The sequence below is a fragment of the Malaya genurostris genome, chromosome 3, assembly GCF_030247185.1.
Source record: "Malaya genurostris strain Urasoe2022 chromosome 3, Malgen_1.1, whole genome shotgun sequence".
In the NCBI taxonomy this organism is placed as follows: domain Eukaryota; kingdom Metazoa; phylum Arthropoda; class Insecta; order Diptera; family Culicidae; genus Malaya; species Malaya genurostris.
In genome coordinates, this window is record NC_080572.1 from 725,893 (window position 1) to 753,500 (window position 27,608).

General features: G+C 37.1%; 2 protein-coding genes across 2 annotated transcripts; one reads left to right on the forward strand and one right to left on the reverse strand.

Annotated features, from left to right (window-relative positions):
* Positions 1–2,276: 2,276 nt before the first annotated feature.
* Positions 2,277–17,605, forward strand: LOC131436110 (transmembrane protein 145-like). Its single transcript, XM_058604605.1, has 7 exons — positions 2,277–2,438; positions 2,537–2,686; positions 2,758–3,257; positions 3,320–3,444; positions 15,759–16,147; positions 16,217–16,665; positions 16,719–17,605. The coding sequence occupies exons 1-7, from the start codon at positions 2,352–2,354 to the stop codon at positions 17,461–17,463; spliced, it is 2,445 nt and encodes an 814-aa protein (XP_058460588.1). The 5' UTR covers positions 2,277–2,351; the 3' UTR covers positions 17,464–17,605.
* A 7,285-nt stretch (positions 17,606–24,890) lies between these two features.
* LOC131437971 (mitochondrial import receptor subunit TOM20 homolog) lies at positions 24,891–26,118 on the reverse strand. Its single transcript, XM_058607684.1, has 4 exons — positions 25,834–26,118; positions 25,666–25,750; positions 25,289–25,409; positions 24,891–25,225 (listed from the first exon to the last, which is right to left on the reverse strand). The coding sequence occupies exons 1-4, from the start codon at positions 25,958–25,960 to the stop codon at positions 25,097–25,099; spliced, it is 462 nt and encodes a 153-aa protein (XP_058463667.1). The 5' UTR covers positions 25,961–26,118; the 3' UTR covers positions 24,891–25,096.
* Between the last annotated feature and the right edge of the window lie 1,490 nt (positions 26,119–27,608).

Here is a 27,608-nt window from a genome sequence, read left to right on the forward strand (position 1 = left end):
AAAAAGAATTTTCGATTTGAAAGTTCTTGAGTAGATTTTCTTTCGAAAAAAGTTTTGTTTGAGATGACAATAGATCTCGACAACTAAGGTAATATACTGAAACATATTCCTTAAAGAAATATTTGTTTTTTTTTTATAAATCCACAATCACATTTTTTTCGAGATAGCACTAGATCTCGATTTTTCGTGCATTTCTATTACATTTGGCTTTCTAAAGTCGAGTTTAAAAAGAATATATTATTTGAAATTTAAGATCTGGATTTAAGAAAAAAATGGTTTTTGAAATTTTAGATCCCGAAGTTTCAAATTCTAAGACATTCGGCATAATGAAATATTCGTTTCGGAAATCTCAAAATTTTTCCAAGTTCCAGAGTAAACAAAAAATATTTTTTTATTTCAGATCTTGAAGTTTCAGGTATTTCTAAGACATTTGACATCAATTTTTTTATCGATTTCGGAAATTTCATGAACCCCCTGGTATGGTTTCATGACAACAATTAAACATTGTTAATGCGATTCTCTCACAAAACTACTCTCGTGTCAATGTGTGGTTTAAAGTATACCTATGACACATTTTATGGCAGCTGTAGGGTTGCATTTATTTACATCAAATAAATTTCCAAATAAAAAAAAGAAGAAAATACGTATACGATTGACTTTCATGTTTTACTTTCACAACGCTTGCAGTAGTTTTGACGCAACGTAGCTGATTTATATTAAAATGTCGATAAACCACAAAAAATATGTTTTATCAGTTATAATTCTTCTTCATATCTATGCATTCACGATAAAAATGAAAGCGCATTTTTTACTTCTGAAAAAACTAAAAGTCGTAATTAAGATCTACACAGAAAAAAAATTATGAATTTTACAGGTGACAGAATTCTACAAATGGTAACGGATGCAATATTCCACTCGCACAGAGTTTTTCACGCTCCAAATGTAATTTGCACTCGGCTACCAAGTGCCGCTGTATGGATTTATATGTATCAATTATTAAATGAACAGATATGAACTCTGTGGTTCAGTCGAATAACCGATGTGCTTGTGATCTAATGTTGCTTGGTTCAAATCGCGCTGCTGCTAACGATCTTTTGTTTTTTTTATTTCGTTCGTATTTAAGCCATGTATTCAAATCACACATTTTTACATGTTCTTGAGTGAACATTTGTGTGAAATACGACGCTCCATTTATGTGCTTCTTGTAAGATGTGAAATCACAAGATTTTTTCGAACTGTGTACTATATTCTTACTATGGAATGCATACGAGCAATTTTAATGTTGATCGTAAAGCAGGTTTTAAATTTTTCTTGAATGCTGAATCATTTCGAAACAGGTTCAACGCAGGGGTATGCTGGTTCTTCATTTTTATTTATAAACCTTATGAAAAGCTGTTCACTTGGTTGCAAAATGATCTTATATGGTTTTCAGGAGGCTTTTGTGGAGTTTTCAGTTTCTATGCGGGAATTGTGATGTAACACTCAAGAAACCTACAAGTTTTTACTAAAATTGAAAATATTACTTGAGATAACCTATCAGGAAAATAAAACAATGTGTGTTCGTCTTCATGGTGTTTGTTAAAAATTGACGAGGCGACTATTTTTGAGTTAGCCTCGGGCGTCAGAAATGCTCACTACGGCTCTGGTAATAAGTGCATTCGTTTCTTGTTTTATCGTCGCTATAACAGCAACATTGTACAAATTTCGAACTATTCTTTCTGCGGTATTGCTTTTTAGAACCGAAGCAAATATATATCAGATTTTATCAAAATTCGTTGATTGAAAGCTGAGTAATCGGAAAAATAATATTGCGACTTTACTAATGATGTGACTATTAGTACATTAGTCCTATACGAAACTTTGTCAGTTCAATGCTACAAAGGAAACTCGAGTGAAACAAATAAACAAATAAAATCGAATTATTTTTCTTCCTATCACTAACAGAATGTACACGTAATGTTTACCTTTGAGTATCAGTTGCAGAAATCTCCCGATTTTTGTTACCCTATTTTGCAACAGATACTTATGTGCAGCTTAGATTTTCGTACTAGATCATTTTCAAAGTTTGGATGGCTTTCGATAGCTGCACGGAAAGGATTGAATCATTGATCGGTAGCCAATATAAATAGAAACGCGCATTTACACATACTAAACCGGGGGGTCAGTGCCATCATCCTTCAAATTGATGCAAGGATAACTACAGCAACGTTCCCCTAACAACGGTGGCGCCGTAACACGCAAACAAATCATCTCCAAGTTCAAAAGGAGGGCTTTGCAGTGGTGCGAAAACACGGAATTTCAAAAACCAAGATTTATTGATAGAATTTTTTAGTTATACACGTAGGAATAGTATGTTAATTTTGAACATCATAGGCATATTCTGGCTAATCAATGCAGGCGAAACAAAATATGTCGAGGGTCACCTGAAAACGAGCGCAGTGAGTAGACTGATAATTATGGTTGCTAGAGGCAAAACCAAAGTCAAGGGTTTGCTTTGAACAGTGTGAACTCCAGTTCTGATTCTAATACTTTATAGGATTTTGCATTCCTGGCTAGATTCTGCTTTCTGTCCAACCACGGTCGTTATCAGTACGAAATCGAGTATGAAAAAATGATTGGTGAGTTAAAGTTACTGCTCTACTATGATGATAAATCACAGTGGCCTGCTGTATATAAAACCGATAAGGTAGGGGTAGTTGATATGGAAGATCGATATTGAAAATTATTTTGTTTGTCATGACCCATTTCACTTTGCAGACATGCACTGAAAAACTTTCTGTTCTAAGCGCGATTGATAATCAAATTGTGCCTTTAACGTATAGAAACCATCTTTACTCTGGTTGTAGTCTGGTAACTCCAAATACCAAGGATGCCGGAAACAACGTTATTAAGCGACCTACACCCGATTTGAATCCTGAAAAGAATCCATCAAAAGAGGACGATTCGTTTTCGTATGATCATTTCCTGAAATCAAGCACTACCGAATCAAGCATCGGCACTGAAAGTTCTGAATTTAATTTTGCGGACATAGACTTGACAGTTGCAAATACTACCGAAATGTTTGTCGGCGATCTTTCATTTCAAACCGTTGGCTATAATGGCCTGGAAAATACTACTGATTATAAGGTGCTTGTCGAAGAATTGTTCCAAGGAAGTGGTGATAATGGGCATACAAATAGAATTAGACGCGCTGCAAAGTTGGATAAACTAATTATTAGTTGTTCCAATCATGGAACTTTTACTAGTTCTAGACAGAGGTCAGTATCGATCGAGTTATATGACAGGATGATCTATCCTATTGGGCGATTTCTATTTCTAGGTGGTGGTACATAGCTGTAGCAAATTGTGGTAGTAATAAAGGTTTGGATGTTTGGTACCGATTCCGAATGACCAACGGTGCACTAGGAGATTTTTGGCATGAACATTTCTCTGCTGATGAAATGTGTAAGTATTATTTAGAGAATTTCATTTTTTTTAATGTTTCACTTTTGCCAGTCCACCCTTTGAAGTTCCTTCTTCGATTGATCTGGACAAATTGTACTGTAAAACTAACGCTTTGAACATTTTTATCAATAACTGTTTTTGTGCGCTTAACCGATTATTATTATTTCCGATTGTCAATTGCTAGTGTATTTAGCTGTAACAAGTATTGCAGTCTAATCAATAAGAAAAATGAAATGTATTTTTACGGAAATTAATTGGAAATTCGTCATATGAAACATCAACTACAATTGTTTTAGTGCTGCTTCAGATGGAAGTGGAAATTTTCAGTCCATACTATGACTATACATTAAAATAAAGTTATTTTGCTGATAAACTGATTAGTTCAACTAGATTATATCTGTGGAATATTCTCCTTTCAAGAAGAATTTAAAAAAGGATGTTACAAATTGTCCAAAGGTTTAGAAGTTTTCACCCCCACCGCGTTCGTACATCAAAAAAATTAGGAAAACTTGCCGGAAAAGTGTGAAAAATTAATAAAATTATTTTGTATGGACAATGGAATTTCCGGCTGAAAAAGTCGTCTATGCTTGCTAGATCTACGATTGATGTTTGGTGCGCAACAAAATGCTCAGTATTTCGCTGTTGAAGAAAAGAATACTAGATCGTTGAGAAATTGTTTGGCGCGCAACGAGCAGTTTTGAGTGGAGACTTTACATGCATGTTTGATCTATGCGATTCGTCATTTCGAGCCGCGTGCTTAAAGGACTATTCACACATTTCAGTTCCGTGACGGTTCAGTGAAAGTGCCTTCAGTGCGCCGTCAGTGTTATTTTTTTATCGAAACCCTTCCGTTCCGTTTCCATGCTGTTTCCGTTCCGGCACAGCCAATGCAATGACATACCGACTTCAGTGAAAATAAAAAATATCGGTGACGACGAATTTGAGTTTGCCGGACGGACGCTACACTGACGGCGAGCTGCACTGAAACGGCACGGTGACGGATAAATGTGAATGCGCGCATAGAAAACGAATGAAATAATATCAGTATCCGTGCACGGTGTCGTGCCAGCACTGAACCGGACCGGATATATGTGAATAGTCCTTAATTGGATACCAAAATTATTATTTGCCAAATGACTTAATCGTGGAACGCATATGACTGTTCTTGCTATACCGTAAGCAAGATAAAAAGTTCTGATATCGTTTACCAGTAGATTCATTGTGTGCAATTTAATCAGTTATATGAATAATGTTGGCCATCGTGGGCTTGAGTTGAACAAATCAAATTATAGAACGATTTATACTACGAATCAATGATAGGATTCTGCTGTTGAAATAATGAGATAAATATAGAGATTTTTTATTCATTTAGCATGCTACAGTTCGTTCAGTCGCTTCGGGTACATTTTCAAGGATGGATTACTTAAAAGCGGACTGCTTAGGATGCTATTCATTACATTTGTAAGCTGCTTAAGAAAAATCATTCCATTTTCAGAACATTGCATTACTTGACCAATTACCTTTACATGGAGAAGAAACGTTTTATTCATTGGCTTGAACGATAAGAAGAATACTCCTCATGTTCACTCCGCTAGAACAGAAAAATTGCACATATTTTCATAAAATTTTTTCTGTTATTGTTCCACAGGACCGAACTCAACCATTCGTTAATTGTAGATAGAGTACTAGGAACAATAATGTGGTGACTCGACTAATGAGACAACTATTGATACAATCATTAAACGAATTCAGTGTTAATGTAAAAGTTAATGGACACAAGAATGGACAGTAGAATGTTTAATTTTATCGGTAAATTGTTTATTGAAAATTAATCCTGTAATTTGATCTAACTGTTTTGAACACTGGAGAGATCATCAGAATAGCCTGCCCTTCGAGGAGAAATTGCCGACTGGACATATCTTTGTGTTCGGCCAACCTTGCTCTGAATTGTGGGTGGAGAGTGGTGCAAGACACAGCGTTGAGTAAATTATGGTCGACAGCACGGAAAATGCGAAACTGTGACGTCGGAACCACCAACGTAGATAAATATTCGGAAGACTGGGTACAAGATTTTTCTCGGAAAGTTTGCCCAGATTTTGTACCAAGAGCTAAAGTCGATTTTAAAACCAACAATTCAATGTGTAGCGCAATAACTGGTAAATTTTCGATTAACGAGCTTGAATCAGCACTTATGCTAGCGGGGAACAACGCACCAGGTATCGACAACATGAAATTCGCGCTATTGAAACATCTACCCCTGAATGCAAAACTACTATTATTGGAGTTATCCAATGACTTCCTCACAAAAAAATGTATGTCCCCCCCTATGGCACGAGATCAAAATGGTAGCGATCTTGAAACCTGGGAAAAATGCAACAGATGCAAATTCGTATCGTCCTTTCTCACTTATAGTGTGCGATAGGAAAATATTTTTAAAAAATGTTACTCACTCGCCTTAACATATGGGCGGAAGATAATTCGATTCTATCTTCATCTCAGCATGGATTTAGAGAAGGCATGGGTACTCGTGATTGCATTGCCAAACTAGAAAGTTGGTCGACGGAAAACCGACTAAGCTTTTTCACCGACTAAAACTAAAATGATGATCTTCTCAAAAAAATATAAAAAGCCGACAGTGAATTATGGACATGAATTTGAAACAGTTGAAGTCTATAAATATCTCGGGATTTGAATCGATTTAAAATGTTTAGAGGGAGTACAAATTAGAAACCTAGTTCGAAAATGTCAAAAACGAATTAACTTCCTAACAGCTATACGTGGAACCTGGTGGGGAGCACATCCAACAGACATGATAAATTTGTACAAAACAACAGTCTTATCTGTAATGGAATATGGGTGCATCGCATTTAGAAAGAATACAGTATAGAGTCATCAGATTGTGCCTGGGAGGCAGAGGTAATATCCGGAGTTAAGCCGTTGAAACTTCGATTCGGGGAACTCAATCTAAGATTTCTATAACCCAACATTCTAATCGTGATCCCAATTTGTTAATTTCCCTAAACACACTGGCAAACATGGTCTCAAAGTCTCATCTAACTGAAATTTATGAGATTTTTCAATCATTAGATATTGTACAGATAGCTAGATCGCAAGAAACCGAACTAGAAATTGAGTCTTACTTGTACGTACCAAACATTGACTTGTCAATACACACAGAACTTGAAAATGTCCCAGTGATACAATGGAGGCGAATGGCACCTTTATCGTGCACAAATAAAGTTCATGTCTATCCTCAGCAAAACGTGTTCTATACAGATGGATCGAAACAAGGAGAAAGTGTCGGATTTGGTATATACTCCACAAACATCCAAGAGCAACGAAAGTTAGATTCATTAGCTTCAGTTTACGCTGCAGAAGCATCCGCTTTATATCGCACATGTCATATTATACAATCACTTCCGTGTGCATCGTATGTGATATGTACTGATAGCTTCAGCTTCCTGTTAGCCTTGAAATCCAAACAGGTGTCCAAAACTATAGGTCCCATTATCCTACAAATCAAGCAAAGCTTGAAAGAGTTAGAAGAAAAGCAGTATAGTATACACTCTTAGAAAAAATGAAATTTACGCTCGACGTAAATTCAAGTATGCCGTAATTTCTTCGGCGATGACACAATATTACATCTACTAACATGTAAACATAAATTTTGCGTCTGTATCGATGTGAGTTTCAGCTAAAACAACTGTGAAGTTAATGATATGACTTATCTTTAAATGCTTTGTATTGTGAATGTAAGTAAATCGCGACGCTACTTTTATGTGCATCTATAGAGATGTAACATTTTTTAAGTGTGTAGTAGTATTTACAGGAAAAGGATGTTCTAAGCAGCATCAATTTCCAAGATGGCGACTTCCGGGCGGTTTATTGATATTCCTTGAAAACTCTTACAATATGGGTATTTTTGGAACGGGTTTGATGAGTAGATATCGTCAAACGTTGTTTGAGGTGGTTGTGAATTCCAAGATGTCGACTTCCGGTTTATTGATATTCCTTGAAAAACCTCATAATATGGGTATTTTTGAAACGGTTATGATGAGTAGATGTCGAAAATGATGTTTAAAGTCATTTCAAAATCCAAGATGGTTTTTTCTCGAAACCAGTAGCAAAACGAATGTTTTCGGAACGAGTTTAAAGAACAGTTCTTAGTAAACGTTGTTTGAGTAATCATGACTTACTGTCGAATACTTTATAATATTGTTACTTTCGGAATGGATTTTACGAGTCAATATTAGGAAGAAAGTTTTTTCAAATAAACTTCAGGAACTTTATTCCAAATTCAACATAATATTAGCTTGACACTTACAATCGAATTGTCAATAAATACATAAATTGATGAAAATGCTTCGATGTAAATATTTCAAGGTTCATTCTTTGGTGAAAGAAATGTTAATATTTAATTTTCAGTATTGTACTAAATATGAATTAATTGAATAGATTCAAGTTTTGAACTGCTGTTAAAACTGTTATTTTCGTTTTCGTTGACTGATTTCAATCCCTGAACTGTTATGCACAAATCGATCCATATCAGCATGGCCACGCTTAAGATTCAAAGATAATGACACTCGCTAATGGCATTTGGCGACGCACTTTCATACGGAAACATTTGAAACAAAAATTGTGTGCACATTTTTTTGACACACTTTACCCTATTATTTTGGAACTGGAAGTCGGATCCAGATGAAATTGAAAAAGTTTGTAATGGACTATTAGACCATTTGAATCAGTTTGTGGAAATCGGTCGCGCCATCTCTGAGAAAAGTTAGTACAAAACTTTTATTTTTTTGCACATGTATCCCATAACTCCGGAACCAGTTGTCAGATCCAAACAAAATTCAGGAATTTGTATAAGACCTGAAGAGCTTTCTTAACTGATCCAAGTGTGTTAAAATCGGTTTATTCAACTCCGGAAAAAGTTGGTGTACTTATTTTCACATTTTGTATGAAACCTCAAGACCTTTCAGTGTGTGAAAATCGGTGCAGCCATCTCCTATAAAATTTAGAATAATAAAACGTTACATACACATGCGCACATACACAAACAGACAATTTGCGTACTCGACGAACTCAGTCGAATGGCATATAACACTCGGCCCTCCGGGCCTCGGTTAGAAAGTCGGTTTTCACAGTGATTTCATAACCTTTTTGTACGAGAAAGGCAAAACACATTCAAAAAAACTGTTTTCAATTCTAAAGTTTTCTAGTTTTTAGCTGCATATTTTAATCAACCGGCAGGTTTTTTGCAAATGTTTCAATCTTCTTTACGGATTTAATAGTACACAAAAAATGATTTTTTTTTCAAAATCCTGACTCGAATTCCTGTTATAAAGGCGGTGAGGCATAAAACAATCTCACAAGAACATTTTCTACGCTTAAGGATCAAGAGTAAACCAAGTTAACTTGTGTTGGTAATTTGTGTATGTATGCCAAAGATCTGTGTATTCATATATGCAGTGCACCGAGTTTTTCAAAGTGGATTTGCACGATTGAGTTTCAAACAATCTTTTTTAACAATAATTTATTCTCAAATGAATGTTAAGCCTGACATCTTGGATGAAATATAACTTTTGATCAATTTTTCACCATCGTTTAACGGAAAATTGCTTATATTTTATGAATGTAGATTTTAATTCCCTAATAAAAAAGTTAGCAACACTGCTTCAATGCATTCGTATTAGATTGCGCTACACAAAATAAACAAAATTAAATATTTTCTGTTACAAAAGCAGTTTGCCGGAAAAATAAATTGTTTTAGGACAACATTCCATGTCCAGTGTCTTTCGCGTGTTAAATTAAAGGTTGCTTTTTTGCGGGTTTACTTATAGTAAATCTTTATATCGCAATAATGTCTGCAAGAGGAAATCTATATGGGAATGTGTATGTTGCTAATCAAATGTGTCAGTGGAAGTAAGCTGAAACTGAAAAAAAATTTCTTGAGCCGTTTTAAGGAAAACGGAAGAGTTTTAGACTAAGATTTTCGCTTTTCTTGAATTGCAATTTTAAGCAGTATGGACCGATTGGTTTATTTTTCAACCATATGGAAGATTTATTGAGTAAAATCAGGAAAAGAAGCGCCGGAATTTGTTTTTACGCACACATTGTTGGCATTACTCATACGCTTGCAAAGAGTCTTGCTCCTTAAACAATAAAGTTCCGGTTTAGACTGACCGATTTAAGAAAACGTACATCATATGGTTTGGCACTGTTTTGCAACACGCTTAGTTTTATCTCAAGATAGTTGAGATCACTTTTTCTATATCACATGACACAAATATGTTTGGAAGCAAAATCTACACGTCACTTATGAATGCATATAGTCTTATTTAATTCATTGAATGCAATTCAATTCAACATCTATTTCGATTTTGATCACTGTTGAGTCGTGTAAATTCCATTATTTTTGCATTTCTGTATAGAAAGATAGAATATAGATTTGAATGAAAATAAAAATTTGTTTAAAGCTCGGAGACACTTATCGTTAAATATCATTCAACTCAGCTCGATGAATGATGAACTAAGACATTTTAGTTCTATTTTTAAATAACCACAGTTTTCTATCCAAAAGCGTTCAGTATATGTTTGAAACGTCGACGACCGTATTAGAGAGTAAACACAATAATCAAATTGATTTTGGCAAAAACTCATTGAGGATGATTTTCGGACCTACACTCAGAAAAATCCTCACTTCAATGCTACGTGAAAACGTATGTGATTTTTATCCATAGAACTTTTCTTGTAATACTCATGTGAAGTATAGATAGCACAGAATGGACTCATGAACTCTTAGTCCACATTTGTATCACGTAATATCTACGTAACTTTTTTCGTAGATTCTATAGAATACTTTTGTGAAATTTATACGAAGTTCATTTAAATTGTGCTGTAAAATTTATTTCATCTGAACTTACTTTTTACCAGAATTTTACTTAATAGTAAAGTTCTATATTGAATCTTAATAATGTATATTGGTACTAACAACTAATATATTACATAGTCTGTTGGACATAACATTGCGATAAATTTTGTTCCCACGCAGATATTCTGAACATTTTACTTTTAAAATCGTTTCTGTTGAATCACTGGTGAAAATAATCAAAAATACAGAATGCATTGTTCTAAATCCTTTCTCCGAAGCAGCTAAACTGAAGCAAACATTGTTCCCTTTAAGGAATGCATTCAGCTGGAATTAGTAGTTAAAGATGTGATTGATGTGCTGGAATACAATCTAGAGGTTTTGCCTTTAGAACACCGCTGTAGAAAAAAAAAAACAAAATTGAATTGTGTTTCAGTTTCGTATTTTTGGAGCAGTTTTTGTGTTCCAGTTTCGTATTTTATTCACCCTAAAATCACTGTGATAAATACTTTAGAAGGGTCAAAAGGGTTTTGGCCTATGTTGTTTGCTCTAGGTTTTTCAACTGACGCCATATTGCGAGCACAAAATGAACATGACAAACTGAATTCAAGTAAGTGCGTGACACATAAAATATATGTGACAACAGCAATAATTCTGACATATGGTTCATTTCATGTTCAATCATGATCCGCTGGTTGTTAAGAAGATCACGTAAACTCCGATGACAAAGCCATTTTGGAATTTACGTGGTTTTTCACATAAGGTTAACGTGTGGATTTTTTTGAGTGTACCTTCCTGTACAAATTTTGGATCAGGGTCATTTCGCCGAAAGCCGTTTCGCCGAAAGGGTTATTTCGCCGAATGGATCACTTCGCCGAAAAGGTCATTTCGCCGAATCCTGAAATCGTAATTAAAATTGATTTAAATTAAAGACAAACGAAAGATGATAGCGTTAACGCCCGTTTTGTTAACCTACCATTGTACTTCTTGAATAATGATTGATTGTTGTACTCTTGAATAAAGATTGATTCATGAACCTCAGAAAGTAGTTCCCAAGAAAACTTGTTGACTATTAGCTAGTAAGCATCAAAGCAACCCAAGTAGCAATCCGCAACTAGTTCTGATACGACAAAGTCCAAACTATGTTGCAAGAAGAGCACGAATATGTGTTTTATGTTATACTGGTTAAAACATGGTGACAGCAATGTTTCTTCATTACATAACTAGTTACGAAATAGTTATTTATTTTTCAAATCACCACATCTTTTTGTCATATTGAATTAAATATAATTTATAAGCTATCGTTACATAATCCAAACATATTTTTAATCACAACAATGCTTCTACCCACTAGTTGAAAATAAGTTTATTTGACTTCAATAGTAGCAACCCATAACTAGTTTTGATACCACTTAACCCAACTGTGTTGCAACAAGAGCACGAACATGTTTTTTATGTTATATTGGTTAAAACAAGGTGGCAGCAGTGTTTCTTTATAACGTAAACATTAAACTAACTATCATTTGTAAGTTATCGTTACTTTTTTCGGTATTTTAACGATATCAAACTAACTAGAGATTATAAGAGGAGAAAGAATATGAAATCATAGAGCCATAGTACTCAAGGAAGAGCAAGGATGTGAAGAATAAAGTGCGGAAAAGTGCGACGTGACAAGGGTCATTTAAGTAAGCAGAAGGCTTCTCGTATCTAAACTTTTACCTTCTACCAGAGGAGTCGAACTTAGGCATCTTAAAGATACGAGTCATCCGAGTCTCTGATATGTCAGAAAGTAAAGGCAAAGGTCGTTTGCCATTTACTGTCCGAACCGGTTCGCCTTTACTTTCTGACATATCAGAGACTCGGATGACTCGTATCTTTAAGTTGCCTAAGTTCGACTCCTCTGGTAGAAGGTAAAAGTTTAGATACGAGAAGCCTTCTGCTTACTTAAATGACCCTTGTCACGTCTCACTTTTCCGCACTTTATTCTTCACATCCTTGCTCTTCCTTGAATACTATGGCTCTGTGATTTCATATTCTTTCTCCTCTTATAATCTCTAGTTAGTTTGATATCGTTAAAATACCGAAAAAGTAAAAATTACTGACTGACCAGAAGTCATAAATAAAAAAGTAAAAAGTTATCGTTACTTGATTCTAACATATCTTTAATCACAGCTATGTTTTTAGCTACTAGTTGAAAAAAGGTTTATTTTCCGTTGCGAAACCATTATAAATACGTTAACGTATAAGTGAATCGTTACTGTGAATTGATATAGCAATAACTTAGATTGGGTTGAATATGGCGAACACAATATGGAGTCTCAAGAAGTGTATGAAACGTAAATTAAACCAGGATATTACTTTCTTCAAAACTACTTTTTGCCGAAAATAGTGAAAGGCAGAATAGTCATTTTTGTTCTATGCACTGTCATAAACACGAAGAAAATAATATAGGGATTGAACATCGAATGTGATAATATTATAGTTATGAGATATGAATTTAAAACGATGAGAAATCACTCTACTTGGAATAAATTTGAGCATTCTGAACATAGGGTTATTTTGTTGTTTGTTTTTTATATCTTCATAAACAGATTTTGATTGAAGGCGCATAAAAAACAGTTAAGTAAAATTGAATTCCGCTCGACAATTTTTGGATCGTTGTGAAATTTGTACCTTGTATCAAGTTTGTGACTTAAAGTACTCTTCTGCTTTTTTATTGATGATAGAAAAGTATTTTGGATTCATTCAATGTTTATAATGTTTATACTAATGCGGCTACGCCACATCGTTTTAGTCCATGTGCTGTCCGACCTCGCTACCGCTCGTTCGGACCTAACTAAAGCAAAGAAACCTAGCTTTGAGTAGACCGGGCAAACGAGGCGGTTACAGGTTTGTATGCAAGAGGCCGCCGCTTCCGACGGCGGGTCGGCGGCCGACTCAGCTGGCGTCGGCTCGACGGCTTTGTGCCGCCGAGCCATCTTGGCTTCGGTTATGTGGCTGCGCCACATCAGTTGTTCAGAAGACATAACATGCAGGAGATATGACCCTTACGGCGAAATGACCCTTTCGGCGAGATGATCCTTTCGGCGAAATGACCCTTTCGGCGAAACGACTTTCGGCGAAATGGCTTTCGGCGATATGACCCGCTCCCCAAATTTTGGCTATATAAATGGTTTACTATCACCTTCTTTCGGGTGTAACACCTATTACTAGTCACTATGTGTTACATATATAGATAGTGGAAGGTATCAATGGAGGACTATGACTTAAACAATGAAAACCTTAGTTACTCAATAAATTGAGATATAAATCAAATAATATTTGCAAAATATAGTCAATATAATTTTACATTACATAAAACATTGGACGGATTACAATAAATTTTTTGTTCATCTTTTGTGAAAGTACTGGAGTACAGAGTGAAACACTTGGACTCACAGTATATCACGTGATTTTTAGAGGCACAACATAGTTTGTTTTAAGCGACTCTTCCCATTTTGAAAATATTAATACTATATAGGATACGATCAGCAATCCACTAATATTCAAACATTATTTTCTATGCAATATGCACTAAACTAAGCTCCGAAAATACCCATATTGTAAGGGGTTTCAAGGAATATCAATAAACCGGAAGTCGCCATCTTGGAATTCAGAACCACCTCAAACATCGTTTTTCGACATCTACTTACATGAAATTTCCGAAATCGAAAAAAAATTTTTGATCCCAAAAGGCTTAGAATTGCATGAAACGTCGAGTGTCATCTCGAAAAAAAATTTTTTTGAATAAATCTACTTTTTGGGACTTAGAAAAAATATCAAAATTTTTTTTTAAGTCCCAGAAAGATTTTTTTTAGATGACACTAAATCTCGACGTTTCATGCAGTTTTAAGAGTTTCGGCATCAAAAAAATGTTTCGATTTTGGAAATTTCTATGGTGTTTTTTCAAGATCGAAAATTTTCAAACCTTAACCGCCGGGCAGCACCTCTTACGCATGTCTGATTTAGCTCAAATTTTGCATGAGGACATTTTTCGAGGTGCTTAAACTTTTGAGGACTGAAGCTTTACGAAATTAGAGGTGTTCCCAAAATATTGGTACCCTTATATATAAGAGCGGTAAAAATCAACGTGTTTTGTCGGTTCCGTCACTTATACCATCATATCTCTGGAACCAAAAGTCACAGCCTTTTGATCTTTGAACTTGATCAATGGCCCGACAGTAGCTTTCAAACGAGCCCAAGTTTGTTAAAATCGGATCAGCCATCTCTGAGAAAATTGAGCGCGTTCAAATATCTTCGAAAAGTGCACACACACAGACATTTTCCGATCTCGTCGAACTGAGTCGAATGGTATATAACACTATGGGTCTCCGAGGCTCCGTTCGAAAGTTGATTTTTCCAACAATTCTAATACCATTCTATAGAGAAAGGCAAAAAGATTACGTTATTTGGGATTTTTGTCGTAAAAAGAGGCAACGTAAAAAAAGTTTACGTAAACGGAGGTTTGGGTGTTAAAGGCAACGAATTGGCAGATGAGCTCGCTAAACGGGGTGCTCTGGAAGGGGTACCATTCGGAAGAGAAAGGAAGCACACTGATTTTTATCCAATAATCAACGAATTCGTTAGACAGGAATGGCAAAAAAATGGAATGATGACGAGACTTTGTTTCTCCATAAGACCAGTCGTAGATAACAATTCTTGGTTTCACAGAAAGGGCCTCAGCAGAGCCGTAATAAAAAATATGAGTAGACTAATGTCAAATCACTATCTCTTGAATGCACATATGTTCCGTATAAACATTGTGCCATCCAATTTGTGCGCATGTGGCGAAGGGTTTGCTGATTTTGACCGTGTTCTGTGGAGCTGCGGTAATAATCAAGAACCTAGGGACCAATTGTTGAAAGAGCTTCGGAAACAAGGAAAACTTATCAACACACCGATTAAAGATATATTGGGAATTATGGATATTGAATATATGAAATGAATTAACAAGTTTATTGTGAATTGTAACATTCTTCAGTAATTTCAGAGAGAAAAGCTGGTGCTGGCGGATATAGAGAACAAGTGAAATAAATAATATGATAAACAAGGAAATCATGATACCTAACATTAGGTCTGGTTAGGGAAACCACATATTATATATTATATTTTTATTTTATTATCATTATTATTATTATTATTAATTTAATTTGTAAAAGATACTCGGCAACGTTATACTGTAATGGTTCTGTGACTAATAAAAAAAAAATTAGAACCATTGAAATATTCTCAAAGGATTATGAGAAGAGTACGTGTACTAAATATCTAAATATTCAAAAAAAACTTGTTCCGTGTTATTAAATTGTATGGTAGAATATGTTTGTCGTCAATAAGTCGTACTTTAGTTACAATTCTGGAAACAAAGTTATACAATTTGCAAAATATACTTGTTGTATACTTTCAGATATCCCGCCTATGCTGCTGATTGAGTCTATCTCCTACTCACTTTTGCTATTGGCAGTGTTTTTGTGTGCCGTTGAGCTTAAAACTCGCCACTTGTACCACTGCACCTACCGATTGTTCGCGCTGAGTGTCCTGCTGCAGTGGTTCGGTATTCTGCTGTTGAGTGTAACCTGGGCCAAATATGCTGTCTCTGGAATTGGTCCGTTTACCAGCTTTGGAGGCTTTTTTACTAGTGCAAGTGAGATCACATTTCTGCTGCTGCTACTACTGATGGCCAAGGGATATACAATCACTCGAGCGAGATTGAAAACTTGTGCTACAGTGAAAATAACCGTTTTCACCAATCTGTATGCGATCGTATATATCACGTTATTCATCTATCAGTCAGAGGTTAACTTTCATGTTAAAAGCAAATTTGATGATTCAACATTCAGAAAAAAAAACTTACTTATTTTTCAGGCGTTTGATCCAGGAGAAGTTCTGAATCTTTACGAATCGCCCGCTGGTTTCGGATTGGCAGGACTCCGTTGCGTAAGTTGGGGTTTCTTCATCTACTCATGCGCGGCCACCATCCGGAAGTTCTCTGAGAAAGGTCCTTTCTATTATCCATTCACTTTACTTGGTTCAATGTGGATCATGAGCGGTCCAATTCTGACTGTGGTGGGAGTTAACGTACTTGATCCGTGGGTCAGAGAAAGTGTAATGCATGGTGCCCTCGGTTTTGTAGCATTAATGGGACATGTGGCATTTCTTTGGCTAACTTGGCCGTCAAGGGCCAACAAAAGTTTTCCGTATCATGTCCGAACGAATCACGTTGGAATTTCTACCGTCGACGACGAAGTCACCTATCCGAGACATACTTATGAACCGGCTCCACCGGAAACAGGAGTTATCATTCCATTGTCCAGGTAAATCTAGAATCTAGAAAACCCACAGTGTAAACTTTCCTGTACAATTTCAGCAATGCGGCCACTTTGAATGGAATTTACGATCAATATCTTCGGGAAAGGAACGTCTATCATAGTGCGTCGACTCCAATCAGCTACTTGTCATTTCCAGCAGCTCCGAAACCTGACACTAGTAATCATCACCAGCAACACAATCTCAGCCGCATGCTTTCAAGGCCTCAACAATCCACAAGCAGTGATTCTGTGGTAGATGACAATCCGTCGTCCCATCTCTATATTCTCCCGGAAAGTGCCCCACAAAGTTTGATTATAAGCAACAACACTCACAACAGTGGCCATCACGATGACAACAATAATAACAGTAATAACAACAATAATCAGAACAATTACATAAATGACACTCTGGTTGACTCCGGTCATCCCTCGTTGGACATGTCAATCTCAACAAGCCCTCCGAAGCATGAAGAGAGCTCATTGAACAGCGATAACAACGAAAATAACAATAACAATAGCAACTCCGCTCAAGATCAACGCCAGCCGTCAACGGATGTGAACGTTGCGGTTCCGTCTGCGCCAACACTTCCGAATGATCGGGATACCAACAAGCCGAAGATCGATCCTGCAAGATCATTTGATCCTTTCATTGTCGGAGCTGGCTCATCAACACCCGCGGAGGAGCGTCCAAGGTTACCGAACAAAATTCTACTACCCAGTCTCGAGGGAGGACACAGCATGGAAGCCGTAGCTTCTGTACCAAAGCACCTGTTTGCTGCCAAGCGTGAGGGACGGAGTAGTTAAGAGGAGAGATGGTGCTCTTTGGTTCACGTTCGGCATTACATGTGTGACATGGAAATAAATTGTAAGAAGAGTTAGTATTTTTTTATGAAACAGCACTTGTATCTATGATTAATAATATAACAGTAGTAGAACGCAAGTCCATCAGAAAGTTCTTTTTTCAGGATGATTAATCGGAAGTCCAATGCATTTTAAACAATGTGAAAGGTTTAGGGTGCAGCTAGAAAAAATTGATGCATTTGTTAGCAGAACTAAGCAGTTCTCACGCGACTAAGCCAAACTGCCTGCACTGCTCGTCTGTATACCGCATTATCAATTATATTACAACATCTTATCATATTCATTATCACTACTAATACACTCAGATGTGAAGTGACAGGTAGGTCTATCGAACGGTAAGATAGAGAAGCATGGAGAATCTTTACCCATCAGCATCGTGTAGTGAGTGATTATAGTTTTACTACTTATTACTAATGGCGTTTTCGTTTTTAATTTGCACTACACCGGTGCAGTGCTACACTGAGGCATGCATAAACGAACAAAACTGACGAAAACATAAACAGTAACCATTGACTACAATAAACGATTCCATTGCACAGAGCTACACCAAACTTTTGATGAGTGCTACACCAGTGGTATCGGTGCAGAAAAAGTGTAGCACTGGTGTAGTGCAATTGGCAAAAACGTACGGTTTCAGTGCAGCTTTCGCTACACCGGTGTAGTGCAATTTAAAAACGAAAACGACATAAGATTGAGATAATATCAACGCCGTTAATTGAAGTTCAATACAGTGTACACTCTGAAAGACTGGTAAGATTTTACCAGTCAACTGATCTAAATCATATTAATTCCTAAAGCTTAACCTACATCACACAAGTGAACTGACCTGTTAAAACAAGACCGTTAGCTCGATAAAGGAGAATAAATATATGCATAGGTTTAATTGAATTTGTAGTTGGTAAGTGATTGAAACAGATAAATTTGATATGAAAAGTGAGGTTTAAATCAATGAATCTGTCGTTCTTATACGATCATTAGGCACGTCAGGGTTATTAATTATTCTACCGTCAGATAACGGATTACCGTCTGCGTAGCAAGATTAGTAAACGTAAGTTAACAAAATAATTAAATATTAATGTCACGATGGCACGATTTAGTAAAAATTAGATTTAGGCTGATGTAATAGCACATCTGAACCTAATTGAGGAAATGAGCTTTTTGCTTTCTGAATGATGCGCCTTCTTATGTCACAGCTAATATCATAATCACATGTAACTTGTGTTCCAAGATAACACATGAATCAATAAGTCCCGAGACTAAAGCAGAGATGGCGCTCGTAGTAAACCAGTAACCACGTCTTTCTAGAGTACTAACCTTTGCTTGAAACGGGTCAAAATTTTAAGTCGATCCGACCAGAAACAGCTGAGTTGTCGAGGTTGGAGTAAAGTCGTTTTGTAGTTTGTTTAAAAAAATGGAAAAAACCGAGATTCGTGTTTTGATAAAACATTGTATTTTTTATGGGTAAAAACACCGTGCAAGCGAAACAATGGATTGAAAACTGTTATCCGGACTCTTGTCCATCAAAAGCAACGATTTGTCGGTGGTTCGCCGAGTTTAAACGTGGTCGTACCGACACAAATGACGCGGAACGCTCGGGTAGACCTGTGGAAGCCGTTACACCGGAAAATGTGAGTGAAGTGACAAAAATTATAATGAAAGATCGTAAAGTGAAGCTCCGTGAGATTGCTGAGATGACACAGATATCATATGGAAGTGTATTTACTATCCTTCATGAAAAATTGAGCATGAAAAAGGTTTTTTTCCAAGTGGGTGCCGCGATTGCTTTCGATGGAACAAAAACAGCAACGAGTCGATGATTCAGAAAGCAGTTTATCGCTATTTACTCGCAACAAAAAAGATTTCTTGCGTCGTTACTTGACCATGGACGAAACATGGATACATCACTACACTCCAGAGTCGAAGCGGCAGTCATCTGAGTGGCGCACAGCTGGCGAAAGCCGTCCGAAGCGTCCGAAAACGCTGCAGTCAGCTGGCAAAGTCATGGCGTCAGTTTTTTGGGATACGCATGGCGTGATTTTCATTGACTACCACGAAAAAGGTAAATCGATCAACAGTGATTATTATATTGACTTACTGGTGTGTTTAAAGGAGGAAATCGCAAAAAAAAAACGACCGCACATGCAGAGAAAAAAATACTTTTTCATCAAGACAATGCACCCTGCCACAAGTCGATGAAAACAATGGCGAAATTGAACGAATTGGGCTTTGAGTTGCTTCCCCACCCCCCATACTCGCCAAATTTAGCCCCCAGTGACTACTGGCTCTTTGCTGATCTTAAAAAAATGCTCCAGGGAAAAAGATTTGGCTCAAATGAGGAGGTCATCGCTGAAACTGAAGTTTATTTTGAAGCGAAAGATAATTTTTTTTATAAACATGGTATTGAAAAATTGGAAAAACGTTGGAACCATTGTATCATCCTAAAAGGTGATTATGTTGATGAATAAAAAATTTTTTTGCAAAAAAAAATGTTGTTTCTATTGTTAGTCTCGGGACTTATTGATCCATGTATTACAGACATGAGAGAAACAGATACTGGAACAAGTGCTGAAAGGACAGGAACATACAGAGAAGGCACAGGGACAAATACAAAGTACTAAAACAGGTACAGGAAGTACAGATATAAATACAGAAAGTACAGAAGCAAGCTAATTCTCAACCTGTGGTCCGCGATATAAAAAGGCTCCGTCTTTTTTACATGACCCATTAAAAATTTTTGAAAGAAATATTGATTTATTTACATCTAATCTAATATTATTTCGCTACGAAGTGTGCAGGGGTCCGCTAATATTATATCATATTGTATTATGTTATGTTATGTTATATATATTTTATTATATTAAATTATATTATATTCTATTATTTTATATTATATTTTATTCTATTGTATTATCAGCCTCATTCTTGTTTACGGCCGTATGCGATACGTTCGAAAGTATAGCAAATTCGTATTCCCGTTTACGTTCGAATCAATCACACTTTTAAACATCGTACATGCATAAAAACAACGCCCATCCAACTTTAAACTATCAGTTCTGGTACAGATTTGAGTTGTAAATAAAAATCTTTGATATCATTTGTTATTTGACTTGTTTTTTTCACTGATTTTGTATCATCATGCTTGCTTACGTTCGTATCGACCATACGACGAACACATGCTTTCGAACGAATGCGAACAAGCAATTCTTGTTTTCACTCGAACGTGTACGTACGCGACTCCTGTGCAAAAGAAGGATCTGCAGCGCAGGTAGTTTTTTTTAGGAAAATTCCAAGCATCAAGGAAGTGACGAATGCTACATAATAAATAAATATCGTACTCAGGAACAATTTTATTCAAGTCGGTAAATGAAATTTTCAAATTAAACTTCGTGCAAAGTAAAAAAAATCATTTGAAATAGCAGTCCGATCAGTAGTATCTGCGAAAAATATGTTGCATTTTTCTTGCAATTTTGTCATGTTTTCGATAGCCTACATATTTGTTTCATTGGTAAAATCATGCATTTGATATAAAATAAAGCATGTTTACCCATGGCGTATTTTCCATAAAGTACTTAATAGATGCAAAATTGATGCGTAAAAACTTTGAACCTCGCATATATTCAAAGGCTCCCCAGAAAAAAACAGCATTTTACTATACTGCTATGCTTTCTAAATGATTTATGCAAAACACAAATTTATGATTTGATTACAAATCACCTTTAGATTCGAAAATAATTTTGTTAGAGATCGGTTAAACTTTTTTCAATGTGTTCGAACGGTTGATTCGCAACATTAAACTGACGAATCGAAACCACGGCATTTCGCCTAATCGTCCGTAAACGGGAATTGGACATTTCGTTCGTACGAATGATGTTCGAATACACGTTTCGTTTGAAACTAAAATGGCATACATTCTAGCGTTTCGCATATGGTTAATCACATGAATTGGACTGATTACATCAAGGCTTAGCATTTATTTTAAGAAGTTTACTGATATTTGAATATTTTGCGGCAAACGATTCGCGTTCGAATTCATTCGAGTGAAAACAAGATTGGCATATTCGTATTCGTTCGAAAGTACCCGTTCGTCGTATTGCGGATACGGACGTAAACAAGAATGAGGGTGTATATTACATTATATTGTATTATGTTCAATTACATCGACAATGGGGAGGGACAGGGAGTGCATCAGGGTATCTTACGAGTGAATGACTGAATGATGGATTGGATTGCCAACCTGAGTCACGTGGGGGAAGCTTCGTGTTTCTCCCTGAAGGTCTGAAATGAGTAAGACGCACCCTTCTAACAAACAAACCATCAGGCGGGTTTAACCTGGTATAGCGAAATTATTATATGCCTGGATGTTATTGCTGGAAGGCGCCGGCTGCTCAAAACCCATTTTGGCCTTCTTAACAGCAGTTATTTTTTTAAACATCCAATAAAACAGAAACGGTTCATCCGATTTCAAAATTTATTTTTTCATATTAAAGTACAATCCTTCCGGTTAATTGTGGAATATAATTTCATTCAAATGGCTGTCTCGGCTGACCTTGCAGTACGTCATATGGTCGGTCCAGGTTTTTAGTACATTTTCGATTGCATGCAACTTTAATTCAGCTATTGCTGCACGAATGTTGTCCTTCAAGGCTTGAATTGTCTCTGGTTGGTCCACACAACACTTATCTTTGACAGCCCCCCAAATACAATAGTCTAACGGCGTCAAATCACAGCTCCGAGGCGGCCAAACGACATCCGAATTTCGACTGATAATTCGATCTTCGAAGACTGTGCGCAGAAGATCGTTCGTAGCGTTGGCTGTGTGGCACGGAGCGCCGTCTTGTTGGAACCAAATGGTGTCCAAGTCCTAATCTTTAAGTAACGGGAAGAACCAATTACTAATCATGGCGCGGTAGCGTTCGCCATTGACCGTGGTGGCGGTTCCAGCCTCATTTTCGAAAAAAATGGCCCAATGATGCCGCCAAACTAAAATCCGCACCAAACCGTCTCTCTCTGAGGATATATCGGCTTCTCCATGATAACGTGCGAGTTTTCCGTCCTCCAGATGCGAGAATTTTGCTTAACATACCCGCCGAGATGAAAATGTGCCTCATCCGAGAAGATGATTTTTTGGCAAAAATCGGCGTCTTCTTCAAGCTGATCGCAAGCCTAGTTGGCGAAGCGATAACGCATCGGATGGAAAAAAACGCATACACAGCTTGGTTGCATTTGTTTCTCTTTTAACTTTTATTTTATCGTGTAGAGCGCCAATCGCTGTTTCCGTAGTTCGTATACGAATCGTACCCATGTTACACACCAAGGCCCGTTTATGAAATGAAGGCCCATCACTGGCAAAATATATCGCACATCTTAATCCATCGCTTAGCTGGAGTGTGTCCTGATTGTGCTGATTTTATCCAAACTGGGCGATATCAGACCCTGTCAGCTTGGAGCGAAATCAATCTTCAGTCCAGCAACGCCATCGCACAGCATCACATTGAACAATTGTATTGGAGCGCCACCGGATGTGAAAATTGACTGTGAAATCGAAGTGAGTTCTATTTTTAAAGTTTTTCTGTCCCACTTTCGGTGCTTCTGGAACAGGAAAAGAGGGGACCAGTAGGGCCGAATTAAGCTTTTGTGCCCACAAACTAACAAGTTCTGCAAGCTAGAAGAATTTATAAGACAGTTTTTTGGGATTTATACCTGTTTTTGAACATCGTTTGTAAAAAAATACCAATGAAATGGGTAATTTTCCACTTATCACGCTTTAGCTACGGAACCGGAAGTCAGATTTGGATAAAATATTCTATAAATTTTCAGGAAACTATAACAACTTTCTTTTGAATCTTAGTTTGTGAAAATTGGTTGAGCAGTTTCAGAGAAAATAGAATGCACACTTTTTCTCTAATTTTCACATATTATCATGTAATCAGATCCAAATGAAATTCAATGGCAGGCTATGGGACCCCAAGACCTTTTATTTGAATTTCTGAAAAAATTGAGTGCATATTTTTCCATTATTTTGGTGCATATCATTCTATATCTTCGGAACCGGAAGTCAGATCGGGATGAAATTCAATAGCAGGCTATGGGATCATGAGACCTTTCATTTGAATCTTAGTTTGTGAAAATCGGTTCAGCCATCTCCAAGAAAAGTGACTGCATATTTTTGTTACATACATACACACACAGAGAGATTTGCTCAGTTCGTCGAGCTGAGTCGATGGTATATGACATTCGGCCCTCCGGGCCTCGGTTAAAATGTCGGTTTTCACAGTGATTGCATAGCCTTTCTCTAAGAGAAAGGCAAAAACAACATCAAACCGATCCAGCAAACTGGACGAATATTTCGTGCAGTATGTCAAGCGCTCAACGACCAACAAAATAGAACCGCCTACTGAGAGGGTATCATATGAACCAGGCGCGTATACAGGGGGGTGTTTTAGGGGTTCAAACCCCCTCCGAAACTCAAAAAAGTATGATATTATGTAAACTCTTTTTTCAAATAAGTAAAAAATAAAATGAATAATTTTCAACAAACGACTCCACAATAAAAAAAATTCAAATAATTATATAAAAAGTTCCATTTGTATGGAAATTGATCAACATGTTCTGAAACACCCCCCGAAATTTTTTTCTGGGTACGCGCCTGATATGAACCAAAAATTATTTCGCTCTATTCTAACTTTGTGAACGCGTTTTCATGAAACAGGCCGACGTCAGTTAACTGGATGACGCTGAGTCAATACAGTTTGGCGACAAATGTCAAAACGGGCACGTTTTAAACTGCAATTTGTTTCTGAAATTTCTGATTTTTTTGGTACATCTGATTTCGAAGCGACAGTCCTGTTTTTTTTATTGAATTCAATGATTGCTGAGTTTTTTATGCAAAGTTTTATAATCTGATTTAGCCTCGCGGTTTCTGAAATTTTGGATTGGTCTCAAAGGCAGTGTTTCTGTTGTTTCAACGCCTAACGATATGCTAATGGATACACTCAGCAATAGATGAAAATTTGGTTCAAAATGGCGCTATGTTCTCACGACTATCCGGGAACAGTTAAATGATTTTTTCCAAACACATGCTTCAACATTTCATTCAAATAGTTTACACTGGGCTCTCTTTTTACGCAGATTTCCGAAGTTGCGCGGTACGTATGCCCCGCGTAAAAAGAGACCTCAGTGAATTCAGCATGCGAATATAAATAGATCAGTTCAACTAGCGAAAAAAATTTATTTCTGATCCAGGAAACATCCATTTTAGTAGCACCAACTGGCAACTTCACGTTGCCTCGATGAATAACAGAATATAACGGCGTTATGATTAAATGTAATACCGTGCAAGGGAAATTTCAATCAGAATGAATAAAAAACAATTTCAAACAATAGCCGTATCTATGCTGTTGTGTTCCTAAAGCTCTTCTTCGGAGTGGGTAAATGTTCTAAAGCACTTCATATTTGTAGGTGGCTTGACAATGTTCTCTACTATTCGGAAAAAATGATCAAACTGTGTGACCGTCGAACACAGCCATACACAATATTTGGTACAAACTTCCAACCGTTTTTCTGAAGCCCTCACGCCCTACTCCAAATCGTCGTTCATGTCCTGTAGTTTAGTTCGCTCGCTTTTCGCAGCATTTTGGCTTCCGTACTGCTGCATGCGGCTGATCAGCAAGGTGAACACTTGGGCTGGCAGAGTTTGCTGGAGGACCTGAAATGATCACATATGATTGAGGATATTGATTAGTGCAATCAACAATTATGAAGCTCATACTTGTAATAGTTGTGCTGGCTGACCACACACAATCACCGCGTTGGCCAAATGCTCTACTCCGGTCTCGATTTCTCCGGATGAGATGAGAGCTTCTCCCATCTGAATTTCTTGAAGGAAAAATCTGTAGAAGGTAAACAATAAACACTAATTTATAAACTCAGGTGATTTTAAAATTTATCCGGAGTATAATTTTCAAAAAACATAGAATATCTAGCAACCTTGAACTGATAACTCACAATAGCAGAAGTTATATTTCCAAGATTCGATTACATAAACACCATAACAGGGAAAGAGTTGTGTTCGGAAAATCGATACATGTATCGCACATCCTTTGTAACTTTTATCTCATAATCAGGAATGTAAAACAAAACTCTTACCTCTGCACTTCTTCATGATCAGCCATGTTGGGCATATTCGATCGTGGTCCTCCTGCAGCGGAGGCTGCTTTTTTTGCTTTCCGTCCTGCAGAAACAATTCAAGGTCAGAACCCATTATTCGAAAGAAGCAGTAGTCCCACACCCTTACCAATAGTGGACACTACTTACTTTCACGCAGTTTTTTCTTGAAGTCCGGATCCTTTCGCCGCTTTTGATCAAAATAAATGCAATAACCAAGAAACAGAGTTCCAGCCACACCGGCCGCAATTCCGATCGTTGTTTTGCTTATCTCCATTCTTCCCGCTTGGATTCGAGATTGGTATGAACGGGGAAATTAGTTAGACGACGGAGTCGGTTGCAAGCAAAATTTTCTTTTCCTTCGCAACCGAACCAGCTCTCACTCGCGTACCAGCTCACAAAACAATTTTCTCGCGTTTTTCTTTCGTTGCTTTTGACAACAGTGAACCGACAGATGCGGCCTCGTGTAGCTAGCTGTCACTTTTCAACTCCGACAAACCTCGAACGACACTGTCTATAAGCGGCCCTTACACGAGAATTATTTTTGTAATTTTTAATGATGACTAAGTAATGATATTTCAAATTTGCATAGAAATCTCGTCATTATTGCACGATACACGTTCATTAAAATGATATTATTTTTTGAGGATGACACTTTTAACGATCGTGTAAGATCCGCTATATCCCGCATTGGCTTGGCATCCAGACGGCTGGCTAACGGCTGCCAGCGGGCAAAATATGGCTGGCAGCCTTCCTGGTGTCCGGCTCAGCGATGCCAGATAGTAGTAGTGTCATCTCCGTAGATTGGTAATTTTCTCGGAAGCTCTCGCGGTGAAAAGCTTTTTTTTTGCTCGTCAGACAAAACTAGTTTCCGTAGTTCTCCGTTGATAAATTTAAATTTCCGTGGATTTCCGTAGAAACAATCCAATTTCCGTAGATTTTGTCTACGGATCCGTAGATCCGTAGAAAATGTTCGAAACCGTAGATCTACGGAGATTTCCGTAGATCTGACATCGCTGGTCCGGCTGCCTCAACGCTGCCAGATATACACCTCAAACGATACAACCGTTTTCACCAGGATTTCGTCTTATCGGTTCTGAGGGAGACATGGTTGCCAGGTGTTTGTCATACTGCTGGCAGGCAGAGTGAAGATAACCGCAAGAAAACCGATTCATTCTTCTTCTCCTTCTTCCCTGTTTATTTAGATTTTGTATTCATCGTAAACTTATATATTTACTTTACATTATTTTTATTTTTTAAATTTAATTTTAGTATTAAATTAAGTCACTCAGGTATAATGAGTTGCGCGAAATCGCTTCGAAGTAGGTTTGACATTCCTCCAACAGTAACCGCTCGTCGGCAGCCGGGATTATCAGTGTGCTCACCTCGGCTTGGTTCTTCGATCCTGGAAGTGATAATCTGATCTGATAATCTGATTAGATAATGCATTTTCGTGTGGGAAAACACCATGATTATACTTAGATCTTTTGCGTCCTGCAAAGCATTTGATACACTAGACATAACAATTTCTGGGGTGGCCGGACGTGCCTCTGTGAGGCATGTGCGAACAGGTATGTTGCGTTGAACCGTCGAAATAGTATCCAAATCTAGAAACGAAAGCAAATCACCTGAGTGACAAATCATGATAATTTAAACATCGAGTACTATTGCTTTTGTTTTTTTTTATTATCGAACGGGCTTCTGAAAAAAAAACTATTTCAATAAATAGATGCCCATTAGCCAACAATACAGAAGATAATATATCACCTTGTTAGCGTTCGATTGGATCGGTAAAGATGGCATGCTTCTTTTTTGACGGAGGATTTTCGCTGGTGATAAATGTTTTGGGAATCACATCCCCCGTTTACAGCGCGGCCGGTCTCGAAGTATAGTCGGAAGAGTTTCGAATTCCAGATACGCGTAAT